Source organism: Halichoerus grypus, chromosome 12, assembly GCF_964656455.1.
Source record: "Halichoerus grypus chromosome 12, mHalGry1.hap1.1, whole genome shotgun sequence".
NCBI lineage: Eukaryota > Metazoa > Chordata > Mammalia > Carnivora > Phocidae > Halichoerus > Halichoerus grypus.
This window is the reverse complement of record NC_135723.1, coordinates 25485838-25505053: the sequence shown is the minus strand read 5'-3', so window position 1 is coordinate 25505053 and position 19216 is coordinate 25485838. Positions and strand designations below refer to the sequence as shown.

At 37.9% G+C, this 19216-nt stretch overlaps 1 protein-coding gene across 1 annotated transcript in view; it reads left to right on the top strand.

Moving 5' to 3' along the window:
- Positions 1-18990, top strand: part of GNAT3 (G protein subunit alpha transducin 3) — a 53486-nt gene extending 34496 nt beyond the window's left edge. The window contains exons 5-8 of the mRNA XM_036087129.2: positions 3426-3554; positions 15239-15368; positions 15573-15726; positions 18800-18990. Of these exons, the coding sequence (XP_035943022.2) occupies positions 3426-3554; positions 15239-15368; positions 15573-15726; positions 18800-18990 (604 nt within the window). The remainder of the gene's footprint in view (positions 1-3425; positions 3555-15238; positions 15369-15572; positions 15727-18799) is intronic.
- Positions 18991-19216: the final 226 nt, after the last annotated feature.

Genomic DNA, 19216 nt, shown 5'->3' with positions numbered 1-19216 from the left:
TTCCATTCAAATATTCTAAGTGTGTTTGCAATTATACTATCATTATGTTTACCAAACACTTTGCTCTTTATTAGCAAAAACATTTTACATATTGTATTGTTAAAATGGGTAGATGAAATGACATTTTATTTTCTAATCTTTCTAAACTTTAGTTTCAGTTTTTCTGTTTTGGCACACAAAATATAAAATTTACAGTGGAACTATCACATTATAGATTCATATTAAAAGCATTTCTCTGTTCAGGTTAAATGCAATTACACATTTGTACCCATTTTGTGAATGTTGCCCATATTATAATGGTTTTAAATACCCTGACTAATTTACAAAGCAGTAGAACAAGAAATCTGATCCACTCCTCCACCTTTACTCCCACCTCCATATCTAAGAAAATTTTCATTGTTAAAAACACCTCCAAATTTAAATATTATCATTTTCTGCCCCTAGAGGCCCTTAAAAGAAAGATTAAGTAAAACACAAAGAAAAATAGCTGAACGGCCATTGCTTTCTTCCAAAAATTAACGCTTTTTTTCAAATACTGCATCACATTCACATTTTAAAACTAAATACAGTATCAGAGAGGTACCAAACCCATGTCTATTTCACATGTACGATACACCGCAATGGCCTCTTTCCCTCGCTCCCTCCCTCCGTTTTTCTTTCTCCTCTCCCTCTCTCTACCTTTTTCCCTTTTTCCTTTTTTTCTTTTTTCAGTCAAAATAGGATATTTATTATTTTTTCAAACCTAGAGCCTCTTCAGGGCGCCTGCATGGTGCAGTCGGTTGACCTTCTGACTCTTGCTTTCGGCTCAGGTCCAGATCTCCGGGGTCAGGGCGAGATCTCAGGATTGTGAGACCCGCCCAGGTCAGGCTCCGTGCTAAGAAGGAGTCTGCTCAGGACTCACTCGCCCTCTGCCTCTGCCTCTGCCCCTCCCCCTTACTCCCCACCGCCACTCACCCTGCCCCCACCCCCACGCAGGTGTGCATGCACACGCGTTCTCTCACTCTCTCTCAAGTAAATAAATCTTAAAAAAAAAAAAAAAAGAAAGAAAAAAAAAAACCCTATGGCCCCTTCAAGTTTAAGCTAACAAAGAGGTGAGTCCTAATCAGAGCAGGGAAGGTCATGTCCGTGGCAACAGGACACCAAACTGCCTTCATCAGCACTAGCAAACGGAAAGAAAAAGGGCATGACAGTGACAAACATGGGAAAGATTTTGTTATTAATACTTCATGGTTTACTGATCGAGGCCATCTAATGTGCTATTTAAATTCTACAAGCCTTAAGATTTAACAAAGACTAACAGGAAAAAAAAATACTATTTTTACATGATTAGAAAAAGAATCAGGTTTATTTATTTATATATTTATTTTTTAACGATTTGAGCTATATGTATTTTGGACTTATGGCTTAAGTTCTAGACCACAGGCCTGAGCACTCAAATCTTGTACTTATTAAAAGCAGGCATCTTAAATGCAAATTTGTCACTCTGCTAATGCTTCTGCTTTGCTTGAAATCATTTGTATACGCAAATGAAAGTACATTAAAGGGTGCCTGGGTGGCTCAGTCGTTAAGCGTCTGCCTTCAGCTCAGGTCATGATCCCAGGGTCCTGGGATCGAGCCCCGCATCGGGCTCCCTGCTCAGCGGGAAGCCTGCTTCTCCCTCTCCCACTCCCCCTGCTTGTGTTCCCCCTCTCACTGTGTCTCTCTCTGTCAAATAAATAAATAAAATCTTTAAAAAAAAAAAAAAAGAAAGTACATTAAATGTGTCTTTACCAAAGTATTCACTTAGCTATCATTAAAATGAATTTAACCGCTATGTTGACAAGTTTGCTTTTGTTGTTGTTGTTCCCGCCTAAACCACCTGACCAAAAGTAGACTTTACCCTATGTGAAGACTTAGTCAGTAGGGAATTCACAAAGGGCCTGACTTTACAAAATAGAAAACAGATAAACTGGAAAAATCTTCTAATATTTTCTTCTGATAGATCTGTATCTTGATTTGTCTCTTGCTTTTAAGAAAAATTCAGCTTTTTTAGAATCAAGCATGGTGATAAATTTTCACATCACACATACATGTGTTTCTGAACTATGATCGCCTATTTGTCATTTGGCCAAAATCCCTTTGGGGCATTCACTCCGTTTGTTTCGGCTCAAAAGCAGAAAGATCCTCCAAGAATAAATTATCCATATTGATGTTGAATTTATTTTTTTAAAAAATGACAACATAGTTTTGCTGTTTAAGGCATTGTGTGAGGTGCTAACACGTAACAACTCTTCAACTAAGTCCCTGAAAAATTCAACTTTTGAATAATGTGTAATATTTAGCTGGATTCTACCCCTTGAATTCTGTCGGGATGGATGTATACCCGTCACGATCTTCCTGTTTAGCTACATAATGTAAACTTCATTTAATATAATGGCCAATTTTGTCATAGAAACCTTACCAGACTTTTACTATCTCTATTTAGCATTTTCACAGAAATAGCCATATTGCTAAGCCACTGAAGCCTTAGTATTGAAAGTCTAGAAGAGTGGTTGTCAAATGTTTTGAAAGCAATGAAATACTTTTAGTTTAAAGACATGATCTGGTTTCAAGAAGGAGGCAAAGAGCAGTTCCTTTCCTCTCATCTAACAGACTCTAATAGAGCACACAGTTTACTCAGACCTGTTCCTCCTTCTCAGGACCCCTAGATCCTGTGGGCAAAAAGAGGGCAGAATTCAGCTTGGTAACGGTAGGGTTTTTAAATATGTTCTCCAGGAAAGAGTTAAGGACACTGACACATGGGTGGAAGAGAAGAGTAGTAGGAGTGGGTGTAATGTCTAAGTTCAGCCTTCTGTCCCCTGGATGGGTCACCAATGTCATGAGTTAGTTCCATTGTGAACCAGCAAGAAAGTCAAAAGTTTTTTGTTGTTTTCTTTTTTTAACTTCATTAACTGTATATAATCATGGCACTTAACACAAATGGTCCAGAGCCCTAAGCTAGACAATCTGTGGAGAACAACATTATTGCAACCAATTACTCTCTTAAAATTCAAAGTGCCTAAATTCAAACCACAGCATTTTTAGGATAGTCTAGTGCCTAGCATTACATGATAGCATTTTTTTTTGGATGATCAAAACCCAAAAATAGAACTTTTCTCTGAAATATATCCATACACCATCAATTCTGTTACATACACCTCATAAAACACAGGCTAAGGCAGCATCACTCTAGCAATCGGTATAAGAGGCCTCCATGGGTCAGCTGTGCACCACACTTAGCCCTCGGCCTCAACCAGCCACCAAGCTCTGATGAGCGGAATTTAAAAAGCACCAGTCTGGAGCTTAGTAATTTTAATGGACCTTGAAGTAAAGCTTCATTTGTACCGAATCCTGGTCTGTTCAAACATAAATTTAAAAAATATATGCTATTTTTGTTGTTTTATTAGCTATCTGAATGATGTCGACAGAATCACAGCTCCTGGATATGTCCCAAATGAGCAAGATGTGCTACATTCTCGAGTGAAAACAACCGGAATCATTGAAACTCAATTCTCCTTTAAAGATTTGCATTTCAGGTATGCACCATGTCTTTTCTAACCATCAACAAAAATATTCAATATTTTTTCACAGAGAAAGGTCTAACCCAGATTCGAGCCAAGTGAGCGCTTGGGCATCCTTCCCAGGCCTGGTTCGCTTTCACTACCACGTGCTCTTACTGCCTTCCTGTGACCCTACACCTACCCTTCATCCTAAGCTCCATCCCTCCCTCCAAGAAACATGCCTTGTCTTAACTAGGTGAGTGCTTGATTTCATTTTCCTCTAGAAACTGATATCCTACTTTGAAAAAAAAGAAGACAGAGAAAAAGAAAAAATATATTTAAATAAAATTTAAGTAACAGGTGCTATAGATAGTATGTCCTTTGCCGTCCAATCTCCCATTTGCCTGAAATATTCTTATTCATTTCCTTAATTTAAAAAATGCAAATAATTGAGAGAACTATTTGAATGTGATGCTATTTACTGAAATAACAAGACCTATTTTATAAGCATGGTTTGGGTATGAAAATGAGTCCACTATTTTTATTGCCATCACATTATCAAGACCTTTCTAGAAATGCTATTGCAAAACCACTCATCTACTATACCAAGAAATGGAAATCCAAACCGTAGTTGTTATAAAATGTCACGACACTTAAGTGCCTCTCCCTGCGGATTGTGGATAAGATGGACTATTAAACATCAAAACCAGGTTCCAGATGTACCACTTAATAAATGAAAAAATTAATTAAAAATGCAATTAATAAACTCATTCATGTATGCAAACTGGGAATATTTTTTAAAAGTAGAAACACCGAACAGAAGTGACATGAATTATCTGTATCCATTTGTGAAGCAAAACTTACTTCAGTGGGATAAAAGCTTTAAAAATTTTTTTATTATTGGGGCACCTGGGTGGCTCAGTAGTTAAGCGTCTGCCTTCGGCTCAGGTCGTGATCCCAGGGTCCTGGGATCGAGCCCCGCATCGGGCTCCCTGCTCAGAGGGAAGCCTGCTTCTCCCTCTCCCACTGCCCCTGCTTGTGTTCCTGCTGTCGCTATCTCTCTCTCTGTCAAATAAATAAATATAATCTTAAAAACAAAAAAAAAATTTATTATTAACATTGGTGAGACAGAATATCTAACTAGAATAGATGTCATATAGATAGCCAGTATATTTCCAAGTTAATATCAAAGAAAGCTCTTCAAAATTTACAGCTGAATTTCAGGTCCACAAATAGTGAATTTTCTGACAGATGAGTCAAAGATCAAACCAGGATAAAGAGACTGCCAAGATTTAGGTCGACATCTACTCTTGGCAGATGTAAGCAGTTTGTCTTCAGTCCTGTCATGGCTGCCGTACAATTCCTCTTTGGCAACTACTTTCTCCAGACTCCTTGTTTTCGATCCAGTTTCTAAGGTTTTCCTATGGGAATCCAAGTCCAATTGCTTGGACCGTTTGCCCCTCCTAAGCCCGTCAAAGCATTACACAAGTTAATGGAATTTTCTAGAGTTTAGACTGGATCATGAACCAGTTATGAAAATTACTATCACATATTGAATACCTAGAAGTTTACAACTCCAGTCAGTCTAGGCAACACCAATTTAGTATCTTCTCTGAAATAGTCACTATCATAAATTATCTGCTGTATGTATCTGTTCCTTGAACATTCCAAACCCAGGGCCTTTGTACTTGCTGTTCTCTTTGCCTAAAATGCTCTGACCCTGGATCTCTGCAAGGACTGGCTCCTTGTTATCATTGAGTTCCGAAATGAGATGCTGTCTCCTCATGGAGGCTTGATCATTCTGTTTGCCATCCCTGCATATACTTGTCACTACTATACCCAATAGTGTGCTGGTAAACATATCAGTAGGCTCTCTGGGACGGGGGAGAAGGAAAGCCCGATGTGTGGCCCCTGCAGCTTCCCTTGGTATAAAAATACCAATACTCAACAATGGCTAATTGCAACCTAGCAATGTGAGGTCACTAAGGGCGGTACCAGGAAGAAACACAAACAGCTCTCACTTGCCATACCAATGTGAGCCTGCCTTCAAGGATTGAAATATCACACTATTTTGTCCTTTAAAAAAAAAAAAAAAAATCCTTACTAATATGTGAAATCGACTTCTTTATTTGTTTGCTCTTTGGTTTCTGTTTCTGTCTCATATGCTCTGAGCTCCCGGAGGGTAGGGGCCACGTCTTCACGGTACCATCTCATGTGATTATCATGGTGGCTATCACAGAGTAGGCTTACAGTCAGTTCTTGCCGGATGAATAAATGTGCCATGCCAATCACTGTATGGACCCTATTTGTACACACCCCTTGTAACATGTTGAACTGAGCAATGCTGCCCTTATGTTGGACAAAGAGTGAAAAAAAAAAAAATGAAGGCTAAAATGAGGTAAAAGATTTCCCCACGATCATACATAGAAGTGCTAGAGATGTGAATAGAACACATCTTTCTAACTTCCAAGACCACACTTCTTACACTGCATATCTCTGTGCGCTACGAGGTAAATTGGAGCAGAAACCGTTCTTTCTTCCACTGAGTAAATGCTCCTTCCAATGTTGTTGGTCCTCCGTGACTCCCTTCAGAGAGAAGAGGGAACAGGGAAGAAAACGACAGCCTGCTGGGGAGCTGTCTCTGAGTTGACGGCTTGGTACCTTCGCACGTCTGTGCTTCTGAATCCAAGGGACGTGACGACTACCAATGAGCACCCAAAACCTCAGAAAGTCACATTCATTTCCTGGAACATCTATTTCTCTCAGTACCAAATAATAGTCAGAAAATTTTAAAAATTATATTCTGAGTAGAATACAGTATTTGCATTAATTTTTAAAAAATAAAACATCATTTTAAAGATATATGACCTCATAATAGGCCTCTTCAGATTATACCTCTAAACTCCCATTGGTGCATCATCATCTTCCTGTCCTTTTGCAGTTCTGTGGTTTGTGAGACTGTCTGAGTCCTGCAGGTAGGTGAGTGCCTACGCTGCTTTCATATCTCGCTGGCCCTTACGAAGGAGCAGGAAAGGTCCTGTTAGATCCTCTATGACAGCATCAGTGCAGAAAATGGAAGGTGTTTGTGAACTGGATTGTAAAGGCAAGTTAGGACTTCTTTTGACATAACATTCTCTATACTACACAACCACTACCTCTTTGCCATTCATTAAAACAGGTTTTTAACTCTTTTAATAGGTTCTGTATTTCCTCCCGCTCAAGAGGGTCTGTTAACAAAAGGCATCTTCTATAAAGAAACGGAGAATATTAATTACTCAAATGCAGGGAGTTTCTCTAAACACAAATATTTAAACAATGAAATTTTGAAAATATTTAGGTTTTACTACAAAATATAAAAAAGGCAACTCTTCTTTCTTAAGGAACTATTTAAAATCACTTAATTACATTTTTAAGTTTGATCACAGCAACTGAGATATATTAATCCCTTAATAAATTCCCACAGTTAAATAACTTTTTTTTTTGAAGGGTTGAATAGGATTATCTAAAAATGCACACAGGCTTTTGTAGTGTAAAATTTGGTAGTATTTCAAAACAGAAAGTATAAAAATAAGATACCTTCCGACTTCATTTCAGTAAGTGCCCAGGTATTAAAATATATTGCATTAGCATTGATTTGTATTCACATAGCATACATCATCCTATGATTATTTAAAACTAAAGATTTAATTTGCATATTAAATTAGAGAACTCTAGAATTTTAAACAGGAACATCAAAATGAAAAATTCTCTCTGCCAATATACTGTATCATCTTCCTGTATCACCTAATTTAATGGAAATTACCTTAGAGTTCTTATCAAACCAGAACTCCAACAGTCAAACATAAAAGAAATTATTTTTACAGATGTGAAAGTACTATGTTAATGGAAAACACAAGTGTGAGCTCTTTTATTTGTTATAAAATAATTCCTCAGGACAAAGAACTTAAAGATTTACAAGATTTTATCAAACAATTATAGAGAAGTCGCTTTCTTCCTAATTGTTCCACAATTAAAGAGAGAACTGAAAGGACATAAAACTATGTGGAAGTCAAAGAAGAGAAGTCAACAGCTATTACAATGTGGAGCTTTAGGTTTTGTAAGTTCAACATAACTATTCTCAACAACGTTTGAGTGGATCTATGATATGACATAAATTATAATTTTCTTGAATTTTAAATTGATCATGTGCACTGGGTTCCTTTTTGTGGGGGTATAAGCTTAGGAGTGAGTCTGATTGTCTACCCAGCTGCTAGATCCCAAATTAGCATTGTCATTGTCTATTAAATCTCACAGAGCAATAACTCATATATAACTATCTATTTGTTTCAGGTATGTTCATGGTCAATATTATCCAAACAGTAAGCTTTATAACATGTCTAATTTATTCTAGTAATATATTTTAATGATTTTATGAATTATGTTATTCAATAATTAGAGGATTATCTAGTGGGCATTTTAAGTTCCGAGCAGACACACACACATTGGTAGAAAGTACATCATGTTATTAACAACTATGAGCATTTAGAGACCTGACTTTTTTATGGTTATAAGTCCTTTTGATTCCGTTTTTTAATCACAAGCAATTGAGGGATCTAGAATGATCTCTGTGCATATCTCTTTTGTCTGAAAATATTTACCCTGATCTATTTTCAGAACTTGGCACAAGGGAAAGACTTGGTTAGGCCACTTTGTTATGTGTGTATAGTGATGACACAGATTTATATGGCCATCTTAAGAAGTTATGCCAATTCTGATACAACCAATTATCTTGGAACAACTCCACTCAACATAATAATTTAAAATAAATTCCAACTCAGATTAGGTCTGCTTTTTCTGTGGTCAAATATATAGATGTCAGAAATTGTGATTTTTTTTTTTCCAAGAGAAGTCATATAATTAGAAGAAGAGCAAAGACTTCTAACAAATTAGCTGCAGTAGCATTAGTAATTTTTGGCTATCCTAGATTATGTAATAATTTTGTAAGCACTACAAAGTACAGATTACTTCATTATAATCTATTCTAATATTAAGTGTGAATAATCTGGTGTGGTTAAATATTTAGCCAGCTGTTTGACATAAAGCCATAAAACTCAACAGCTTCCCCAGTTGTTTAAAATAGACTACACAACTCAATTGCTGAATATAAAGCCATAAAATCTTGATGACTTGCCCTATGTTAATGTTATAGGTAGTTTAACAAATAATCAATGTTCAACGGTCACTTAAAAGCCTTGCCTGTGGATTTTTAGCTGTATTGTACAGCTCAGGCATTTTAAACCTTTTTTTTTTTTTTAATTTAAGAATTCTAACTGAAATATCAGACTTAATAAGGAAATATGTATTACCAAACAAATAAATAAGTAAAACAAAACTTCTTCACACAAAAATGAGAACTGCACGTTCCATTCACTATCGTGAAGACTCTGGTTACTTTCACTCCTCAGGGAATCAAGGGGACTCAATCTGTATCACATGTAAGTTTATCTCATTAATTGTTCCTGTAGATTTGACCAATCCAAATGTTCAGTCAGCGAGAATGCATGTTTTTCTTGGATTTCTCCTTCTGTTTTTCACAAAATGGTCATGATGGAATATACATGTATTCACATTCATGTATATTCTGATATACTTCTTTTATTTTTTAAGATTTTATTTATTTGACAGAGAGAGACACAGCGAGAGAGGGAACACAAGCAGGGGGAGTGAGAGAGGGAGAAGCAGGCTTCCTGCTGAGCAGGGAGCCCGATGAGGGACTCAATCCCAGGACCCTGGGATCATGACCTGAGCCAAAGGCAGACGCTTAACGACTGAGCCACCCAGGCACCCCTATTCTGATATATTTCTGTACTCATATATCCTTACATATATTTTTTAGATAGATACTTCTTATTCAATAATTTAAGTAAAGGCTTCTACTTTGGGAATCTCTAAATTGTTTCAATAGGCTTTAATGCTTTACACCTCTAAAGTAAGTCGCAAGTTAAAATTTAGAGGAAGAGCTAAAAGTGAGGAGAGACGTATGAAAAGAAATTACTACAATAGCAGCAAAACAACACGTAACTTCTTAGAGCTAACATAATATCCAGTAGACTCAGTATGAAAGCAAAACTCCAGCTGTTGTTCTGATTTGCTAATGAACATTTAAATTCTGTAATGGCAGATGGCATGTTCTATGCTCCCTGGACCTTTGTCTCTAACATCAACCTGAGCACGTGCACATAGACACGCACCAGTGTTGATCAAATGAGTCATAAAATGAGAAGGTAATTAGCATGCCATCTAAGACTTTCGAAAGCCATTTTTATCAATATGACAAAACCCTCAGAGGACAAATCTTTGTCTTCCCTTCCTCAGGAGAAAGCTAAGCCTATTAAAACACGTTTACTGAAGGCTGCATGATACATTAAAAGAACAGTGGTCTAAGGGTCATGTTACACATTATACACCTCAAGAATTGTATATATTTACCTGAAGAGGAGAATAGCTACCCTTACACAAAGGTGTTAATGTCAACAGTAGGCTGTGAAGAAGCTGAATGATCAGAAAACATCAGGAGAGAGCCAGCGAGCTTGCTGGGCTTGCTCTGAATTTCATCTCAAAAGATTTTTCAAACATTCTATTTCTTGGGAAAGTCATTTGAGATCATTACATTGTAGAAAAGAAAAACATAGAAAGTACATGAAGTTTCTGTTTTTCCCTTTTCCTGGGGAGTTTAAATTCCCCCCAGAGTTCATAAATTGGTGATATCCATATCTTGATAATTCTTATTACTGTTTTCATTGCAAGGGACTCCCTGCAATTTTTTTTCTGATTTAAAAACTATTAACATGAGAGCAATAAGGTTATCCTCTTTGAGATAAAATATTTGATCACTGTGCCAGGAATCTGAGCAGTTCTACTAGTAGAATATCCTCAGATTTGTAAGTTTTGAATATAATCTAATTGAAAATATAAAAGTAATTAAAAAAAAAGAAATCATCAGATAGATGGAGATAGCTTATTTAGTTGGCCATAAAAGCAAAGAAAAAAAGACTCAAAAAGAAATGTTAGTTAGACAAACCCACGTCCCATTTATCTGGTGGAGAAAACTTAACCAAGGTGTCCTGGAGTTTGGTTCCTACAGCAATATCATTTCTACTGTAGAAATTCATTATCAGGCTCTCTCAGCACAGACATTCTATTCATCCAGCAACTTTTCTCCTCATTCTGTTCACTCTCCATTGTGGGATGCCCATGATGGAAGCAAACCCTGAAGAGAGGACTAGAACAAAAGAGAAAACAAGAATTATGGAGATACTTACATATCCAAATCTAGTGGGTGGAGACACAGCAGGTGGTTTTAGTTTGAAAAGCTTACCAGGAGCTTAAACCTACTGATGCATATTCAATCCTCAACACGCCAAAATCCACAAGTTAATGTATTTTTGTTCAATCACAGTATCACATTTCTTTGCCAACAAATGATCCATCATATATTTGTCTATGACCAAATGGAGAATATACACAACACCTAGAATCCTGACAGTCTGTACTATCACCATTAAAATCATGGAACAAAACACCTGGGAAGGGGAGAATTTTACATTTTTGCCCAGTTTGACAACATATAGACCTACTGTCTGACCCTAAGGGAAAAAGGACAGACTACAGCGAAGGTAATTCCAGCCCACTGGTAAGAGTTTAAGAGTTTTAAAGCTAACTGTGGACACTAGGTATTAACTGAGGAACTCTGGTCTAAATAAATAAATTTACACTTGATGAGCTTCACAACAAAGCTTCACGATCATACCCACAGAACCTGTCATGGTGCCTGGTACATAATAGCCTCCACAAATATGACTTGAATTAATAAGCCGTGGGCTAGTTGCTTTAACATTTCATATGAAAAATAGAAATAATAATTGTACCTACCTTATGAGTTTATTATAGTTTAAAATTTGAGTCAATTGTTGTAGATTGCTCACATGCCTGGCAAATAAACTCTCATTAGGCATGTTAAATTAAGATTAAGACATTACAGGGCGCCTGGGTGGCTCAGTTGGTTAAGCGACTGCCTTCGGCTCAGGTCATGATCCTGGAGTCCCTGGATCGAGTCCCGCATCGGGCTCCCTGCTCGGCAGGGAGTCTGCTTCTCCCTCTGACTCTCCCCCCTCTCATGTGCTTGCTCTCTCGCATTCTGTCTCTCTCAAATAAATAAATAAATAAACTTTAAAAAAAAAAAAAAGATTAAGACATTACAATTGGTGGGAAGGGGGCAATAAAAGTCATGATCTAAATTATTTCCATGTGTACTACATTTTATAATTTCAACAAAACTATAGATAAAATGATTTTTCAAATTCTGAAAAAAGACTACTTTTATAGATCAACAAATTATTTGACTAAAATTTAAAGGTCTGACTGCATATTAATTATCTTTGTTTCCATACGAGTGTTGACTCATTTTTAAAAATTAAATGTGTTGGTTGGTTTACACATAATATAAACATGAAGTCAAAATTTTGTCCTCTTCCTCCGTTTATATTACAAGTCTGATATTGCAGAAGGTTTGGTATTAGCAACATCTATAATAGTGTTTATTGACACTGGATTTAAATTTCCAAAGCACCCAACTACTGAACTCTTCAACATTATCTTGAATATTGTGAGCATCTCTTCTTTCAATCTACTACTGAAATCTTTTTGCATTGGTTGGTGTTTGTGTGTGTGTGTGTGTGTGTGTGTGTGTGTGTGTGTGTATGTATGTGTAGATTTGAGGAACTCAGTTCTATATGTCTGTTCTCTGCCTGGCTCACACATCAAGTGTAAAGTAAGTAGAATGTACTCTACAATGTATTCTACTTTTGATTATCTTCAACAAGTCAGCTGATTGGCATTTATTACCCCAGGTACAGTTATTGCCTTTGAAATCTCTGTACAGCTTGGATGTTTCTCAGTAATTAACATGTTGTGGTTAAACTATTATGAAAGCCCCATAATTTCTTTTTCTGCCTCTAGTCTCTTCCTTATCAAATCTATCTTATGGACTCAGATCAAAGTGACCTAACATAACAACAAGCAAACAAACAATGTTAATTCCCTGCCCCCAAATCTCCCATAGCTCCCCCACTGATTGCAATAGAAATGTCATCTTCTTGTGTAATACAAAAGACCCAGTTAATCTATTTCAGGGCTAACATGTCAGGTTTACTCTTGTCTGCTCAAATCCTTTGCTCTTCCTGGTTCCTCCACTGCCTCTACCTGGAACGTTTCCCCAGACATTTGCTTGGCTTAATCCTTCAACTGCTTAAATTTTTAATTAGCAGTTTCCAGTTAGTTTAGTTCAAATTATGGCCCACCCCTACACTCCCTCTATCTATGTCCTAAGTCTGTTCACAAACACACACACAAACACACACACACACACACACACACACGCCCCACCACCACGGCCACCACCACCCCCACATAGATTAGAAACTTCTTGAGGTTGAATCTCTAATGCCTGGCATAATCAATAAATATTCATTGAATAAATGAATAATTATCAGGCCATTTATCTCGATGGTTTTAGCTAAGTTTTCACGTTCCTGAAAATGTAAATTCTGTGCTTATCCCAGACATGCCGTGTTCTCTCTTTCCTTGATAACTGACATGTGCACTTGATATCAACCCCCCCACACCCCGGTCCCATTAACACTATCCTATAAAGCAATGCTTTATAGGAAAGAAAATGATGTGAGAGAAAGTAAATGGAGATGGGGAGAGACACAATTCACATGGAGGCTGAAGGCGGCTTTCTTGTGGAGGAGACACTGACTGTAAGACCTGCGAGGTGAGAATGAGGCAGGGTCATGTCATGAAGAAAGGAATCATGTCACCTGGGAAGGAGACGGGCTGTGCCAAAGTCCTGAAGCAGCAAAAAGTTAGGTTTATACTAAAGGAGTTTCTAGAGTAGCCTTGTGATCTCAACTGTATTAAAGAAGAAAGTGGTATGAATTAAGCTGGGAAAAGTAAGCAGGAACCAAAATCTCCAGAGCTTTAGGGGTCATCAGACAGCCTGTGTGTTGTCCTATGGCTGAGAAGCCTGCAGGAAGTTGCAGAACTCTGGCCGTGGCCGTGCTGAGAAATGTTGGTGGCTGGGACAAGAGAAGGGGCCTTGGAGAGAAGTGGATGAATTGGGAACTGCATTTTGCATGGGTGTTATATGGAGGGTAAGGGAAAGGAAGGTCTTAAGAATAGCTCCTTGTGGGGCGCCTGGGTGGCTCAGCCATTAAGCGTCTGCCTTCGGCTCAGGTCATGATCCCAGGGTGCTGGGATCGAGCCCTGCATCAGGCTCCTTGCTTAGCGGGAAGCCTGCTTCTCCCTCTCCCACTCCCCCTGCTGTGTTCCCTCTCTTTGCTGTGTCTCTCTCTGTCAAATAAATAAATAAATTCTTTAAAAAAAAAAAAAAAAGAATAGCTCCTCGTTTCTTTACTGAGTTACTAGGTCCATGATGGGGACATTTCCCAAAATACTAGCACTGGGGGAGAGCCACATTTTCAAACACCTCCTCTGAGGAAGTTCCAAGATGACTCAGGCTGATTTAGGTTTTCCTCTGGGCTCACATTTTACCTTGTGTATTAGGATACTCATTATATAGTGCTGGGCACCGGGATGGCTCAGTCAGTTAAGTGTCCGACGGTTGATTTCAGCTGGGGTCATGATCTCAGGGTCATGGGATCGAGCCCCCTGTCAGACTCTGCACTGCGCAAGGAGTCTGCTTGAGATTCCCTCTCCCTCTGCCCCTCCCCTCGCTTTCTCTCTCTCCCTCTCTCTCTCAAATAAATACAATCTTTAAAATAAAAGATTATTTATCATATAATCCTATAATAACATACTGGTTTTCTCTCTCCGAGACAACAGGCTCTTTGAAGATAGTGACCATATCTTTTCATCTTTCTGTTGGTAGGCCTAACACAGTGTCTCGCACAAAAAATGCAAACAATAATTGAATGAATGAATGAATGAATGTAGGAAGAACTAAGAGAAGAAGCAAGAATCATAGTATTAGAACTATGTTAGCTTCCAATCTTTTTGTAGGTTCTGTTCATTTAAGACTATGCATAGACTTTTTTTAATTTTAGCTGCTGTACAGTTCACAAGCAGTGTCCTATTAGTTTTAGGTGTGCAACGTAGCGATGTGACACTCCCACACTCTGCATAGACTTTGATCAAAAATCTCTCAAGTCTAGTAAACTTCTTACTAAAACTGTAAACTGCTAAAAACTGCCCAGTCCCTGGGGCGCCTGGGTGGCTCAGTTGGTTGGGTGACTGCCTTCGGCTCAGGTCATGATCCTGGAGTCCCTGGATCGAGTCCCACATCGGGCTCCCTGCTCAGCAGGGAGTCTGCTTCTCCCTCTGACCCTCCTCCCTCTCATGCTCTCTCTCTCTTTCTCTCTCTCAAATAAATAAATAAAATCTTTAAAAAAAAAAAAAAATTGCCCAGTCCCTCAAAGTCAGTATGCGATTTTATCTAGCATGCATGGATACAAAAAAAAAATAAAGAAAAAAAGATGACCTTTTTTTTCTGTAGTCCTTGAGCTGCAAATTGGTCAAATAAAATATTTTATAATCAATGAAAACAAAAGACTATCTTTTGAAGATATGAGAGCGTTCGTTTATAGTTCTAAATGTTAATATTAATGTAACTTTCGGTGGGTATTTCTGAGACTTGTTATCCTGTTTTTCTTTTTTTAAAGAATGTTCGATGTAGGAGGACAAAGATCTGAGAGAAAGAAGTGGATTCACTGCTTTGAAGGTGTTACATGTATTATATTTTGTGCAGCACTCAGTGCCTACGACATGGTCCTGGTGGAAGACGAGGAAGTGGTAAGTCTCAAAGGAAAATAAAGCCAGGGTAAAAGAAACAAACAAAAAACCAAGCATCAGTTCTTCCCAACATGACTACCACATTCCCCAACTCAGGGAAGATCCTCCAAACATAGATGTTACTTCTAGATCCTTGCTTATAATGCCCAATGTTAATATTTTGCCAATAATAATCCTACACATGCCCATCTTTATCCCTAACAGAACAGAATGCACGAGAGCCTTCACCTGTTCAACAGCATCTATAATCACAAGTACTTTGCAACCACCTCCATTGTCCTGTTTCTCAATAAAAAAGATCTTTCTCAAGAAAAAGTAACGAAAGTGCATCTTAGTGTCTGCTTTCCGGAATACACTGGTAAGATACTTTTTTAATTCCATACAAAACTCTTATATGGACCTCTATTTTCCTGTCTTCATCTTGACAGGTAACATTTATGAAGTTGAGGCTTATGATAATTGCTTGAGTCACATGTATGATCCAAACTGGAAGAAGTCTTGCAGCTAAATAGGAAATGCCTCTCTACACTGTCGGCATTAAAGAAGAGCTCTAATGAATAAATGGGAGGTTAGATGGACCAGCGTTGCTAATCTATGTATTAAACAACACCGCAAACTGTGTTATCTTAAACATCATAAACAATATAATATATTACAAATTGGCATTTTTTTTAAAGATTAATTTTATTCGAGAGAGAGGAGAGAACAAGCAGGAGGAGCAGAGAGAGTCCTAAGCAGACTCTGCGCTGAGTGGGGAGTCTGACGCAGGGCCCAATCTCAAGATCCAGAGAGCATGACCTGAGCTGAAACCAAGAGTCAGAGGCCCAGCTGACTGCACCACCCAGCATCCCCCCCAAATTGGCACTTTTTATGTATCTCCTGATGAAACTTTATAATGCAGTTGTTTCTCAAAGTCTGAATTAAGTTTCCTGAGGGACAGTTTGAATGATTTTTGAGAATAGTGACATTTTCTCTTTCCAGTTTTCATTTTCCAGTTTTCCTAGCTCCTAGAATGTTAGTGCTGATCCTGTTAATGACTATAAATGTCAGGTTCTATAAGTGGGTTTTTTTTCCTTCAGAGACACTTTTTTTTTTAATATAGCTACATGCTCTGTTAATGAAACTATGTGTAAGATGGAAATACTTATGAATGAAACGACAAATAGGGGTGCCTGGGTGGCTCAGTCGGTTAAGCATCTGCCTTTGGCTCAGGTCATGATCTCTAGGTCCTGGGATGGAGCCCCTCGTCAGGCCCCCTGCTCGGTGGGGGATCTGCTTCTCCCTCTCCCTCTGCCCCTCCCCCCCCACTCATGTGCACTCTTGCTCTCTCAAAGAAATAAAATCTTCTAAAAAAATAAAAATTAATTTAAAAAAGCACAAATAGAAGCCCAATTCCACCACTTTGTTTCATGGGTAGCCCAGATGTTACTAGAAGCATGGCATTCTGTCATAGTAGCTATTTATGCTAATCTAAAACTAGTGCTTCTCTTTCTTCTAGCTTTGTAAATATTAATTATGTGTTAACACATTTATCATGTGATTAAATATAATCATGATTCCATGTTGATTTTTACAAACTAAATATAGACTCAATAAAGCTCTGTATATTTTCTTCTAACTAATAGGCTTTATTTCTTAGAGCAGTTTTTCGTTTACAGGACAAATGAATGGAAAAGGCAGAGTTCTCACCTCCTCCCTCTCTGGTCAGCTTCCCATTTCCCTTACTATTCACATTTTGCATTGATGTGGTATATTTGTGACAATTGACTAACAGGTATTGATGCGTTATGACTAAAGTCCATAGTTTATTAGGGGCACTCTGTGTCATGCAGTTCTGTGTGCTTTGCAAATTCATGTCACGTCCCTACCATTATAATAACATACAGAATAGTTCCACTGCCATAAAATTCATCTGTGTTCCACTATAAATCTATGCTTTACCCCTCCCATCCAACTTGTGGCAACCTCTGATCTTTTTTACAGTTGTGCCCTTTCCAGAATGTCACAGAGCTGTAATCATACAATATATGGCATTTTCTGACAGATGGCTTTCACTTTCCATTATAAAAACTATATGCATTTAAATTTCCTCCATGTCTTTTCATGGGTTGATAGTCCATTTCCTTTTATTGCTAAATAATAACTCACTCCAAAAACCAGTTTGCTTAATCTTTCACCTATCGAAAGACATCTTAGTTACTTCCAATTTTTGGCAATTATGAATAAAGCTGCTATAAACATCTATGTTCAGGATTCTGTGTACATGTAAGTTTTTGTGCAAATATCTAGAAGACATGTGCTGGGCTGTACAGTGAGACTATGTTTAGCTTTGTAAGAAACTGCCCAACTGCCTTCCAAAGTGGCTGTACCATTTTGAGTTCCTGTGGCTCCACATCTTTGCCAGCATTTGGTATTATTAGTGTTTTGGACTTTAGCCACGTTACATGGTTGTAAAGATGGTCTCTCACAGAATTTTTCTCCTAGTTACAATAAAGTGAGGAACACAAATTGTATCTCCTTGGAAAATTTTCATGTTGCTGCCCTATCCTACGTTAGGTTCCCTGAAAGTATATTCTGTTATAAAGCCCATCAACATGGGTCACTTTTAGCTGCCTTGTGTTTCTTAGCATTTGTATTTTATTTCTGCCTTTTCCCAGTTGATCCATTGTGTGTCCTGCTACAAGGCTAACCATTCCCGAGCCCACCCTTCATCAACTCTCCATTTAGCTCTACTAAAGCATCAGTCAAGAACAGCTCTCTCTAGTTTCACCTATGTCATCTCAACTCCTTTGTTTGGTTAGCAACATAGTCCATAATCTGACCCGTACCATCCATTCTACTTGATTTGCTACAATTCCTCTGCAAAAATCTGTCCTTTCCATCCAACTAGACTCTCCAAAGTGCACATTTGACTCTCAACCCTACCCTCAAGTCTAGTGACACAGGCCATTCTCACTCCCACTTTTTGGCCTTCACTCAGACTACTTCCTTCTCTCTTCTAGCTCCCCGTCAAGATCCAGCTCAAACACCACCTCGTTCTGTAGTCCACTCATCTACAAATGCCATTCTTCTTGTAGTTCATATTAAAACACACACACACACCCACGTACACAGATAAATGAGCAGCCTTTGTCATATATATAGACTTCATTGCTCATTTATGTATAAATGTTAGTATTTTTACTGTATTGTGAGTATTTGAGGCAAGTGAAGCCCCCACTCAGTGGGGCATGCATAGTTCCCAGCACAAATTTAATATCGCATAAGTCCCAGATAACTGACCATTGCCATCTTGATTTTTCAACACTGAGTATATCAAATAGCAGCACACAAAGTAAAATCCTAAAACTTAGTGATATTTCTAATTTTATTCCTTTTAAAATGCAATTAACGTTTCTTTTCTTTTCTTTTTTTTTTTTTTTTTTAACAAGGACCAAATACATTTGAAGATGCAGGGAACTACATCAAAAACCAGTTTCTAGACCTGAATTTAAAGAAAGAAGATAAGGAAATTTATTCCCACATGACCTGTGCTACAGATACCCAGAATGTCAAGTTCGTGTTTGATGCAGTTACAGATATAATAATCAAAGAGAATCTAAAAGACTGTGGGCTTTTCTAATCAATCCTTTTTTTCTTCCACTCTTGCTCATGTACACTTCTCAAGATACAGAAGGAAAGGTGTTGTGCGATGTGTTTAGTTTCTGTTAAAACTAAAAACTGTTTTAGTGTTCTAAAACAAAAAGTTTTCATACAAAAATTTTACTATATTGTCAGCTCTATCTGGTTAAGTTTCAATTTCTCTGGGACATTGAGGATGGGGGGTGTCTTTCGTGTCCTCAGGTCTG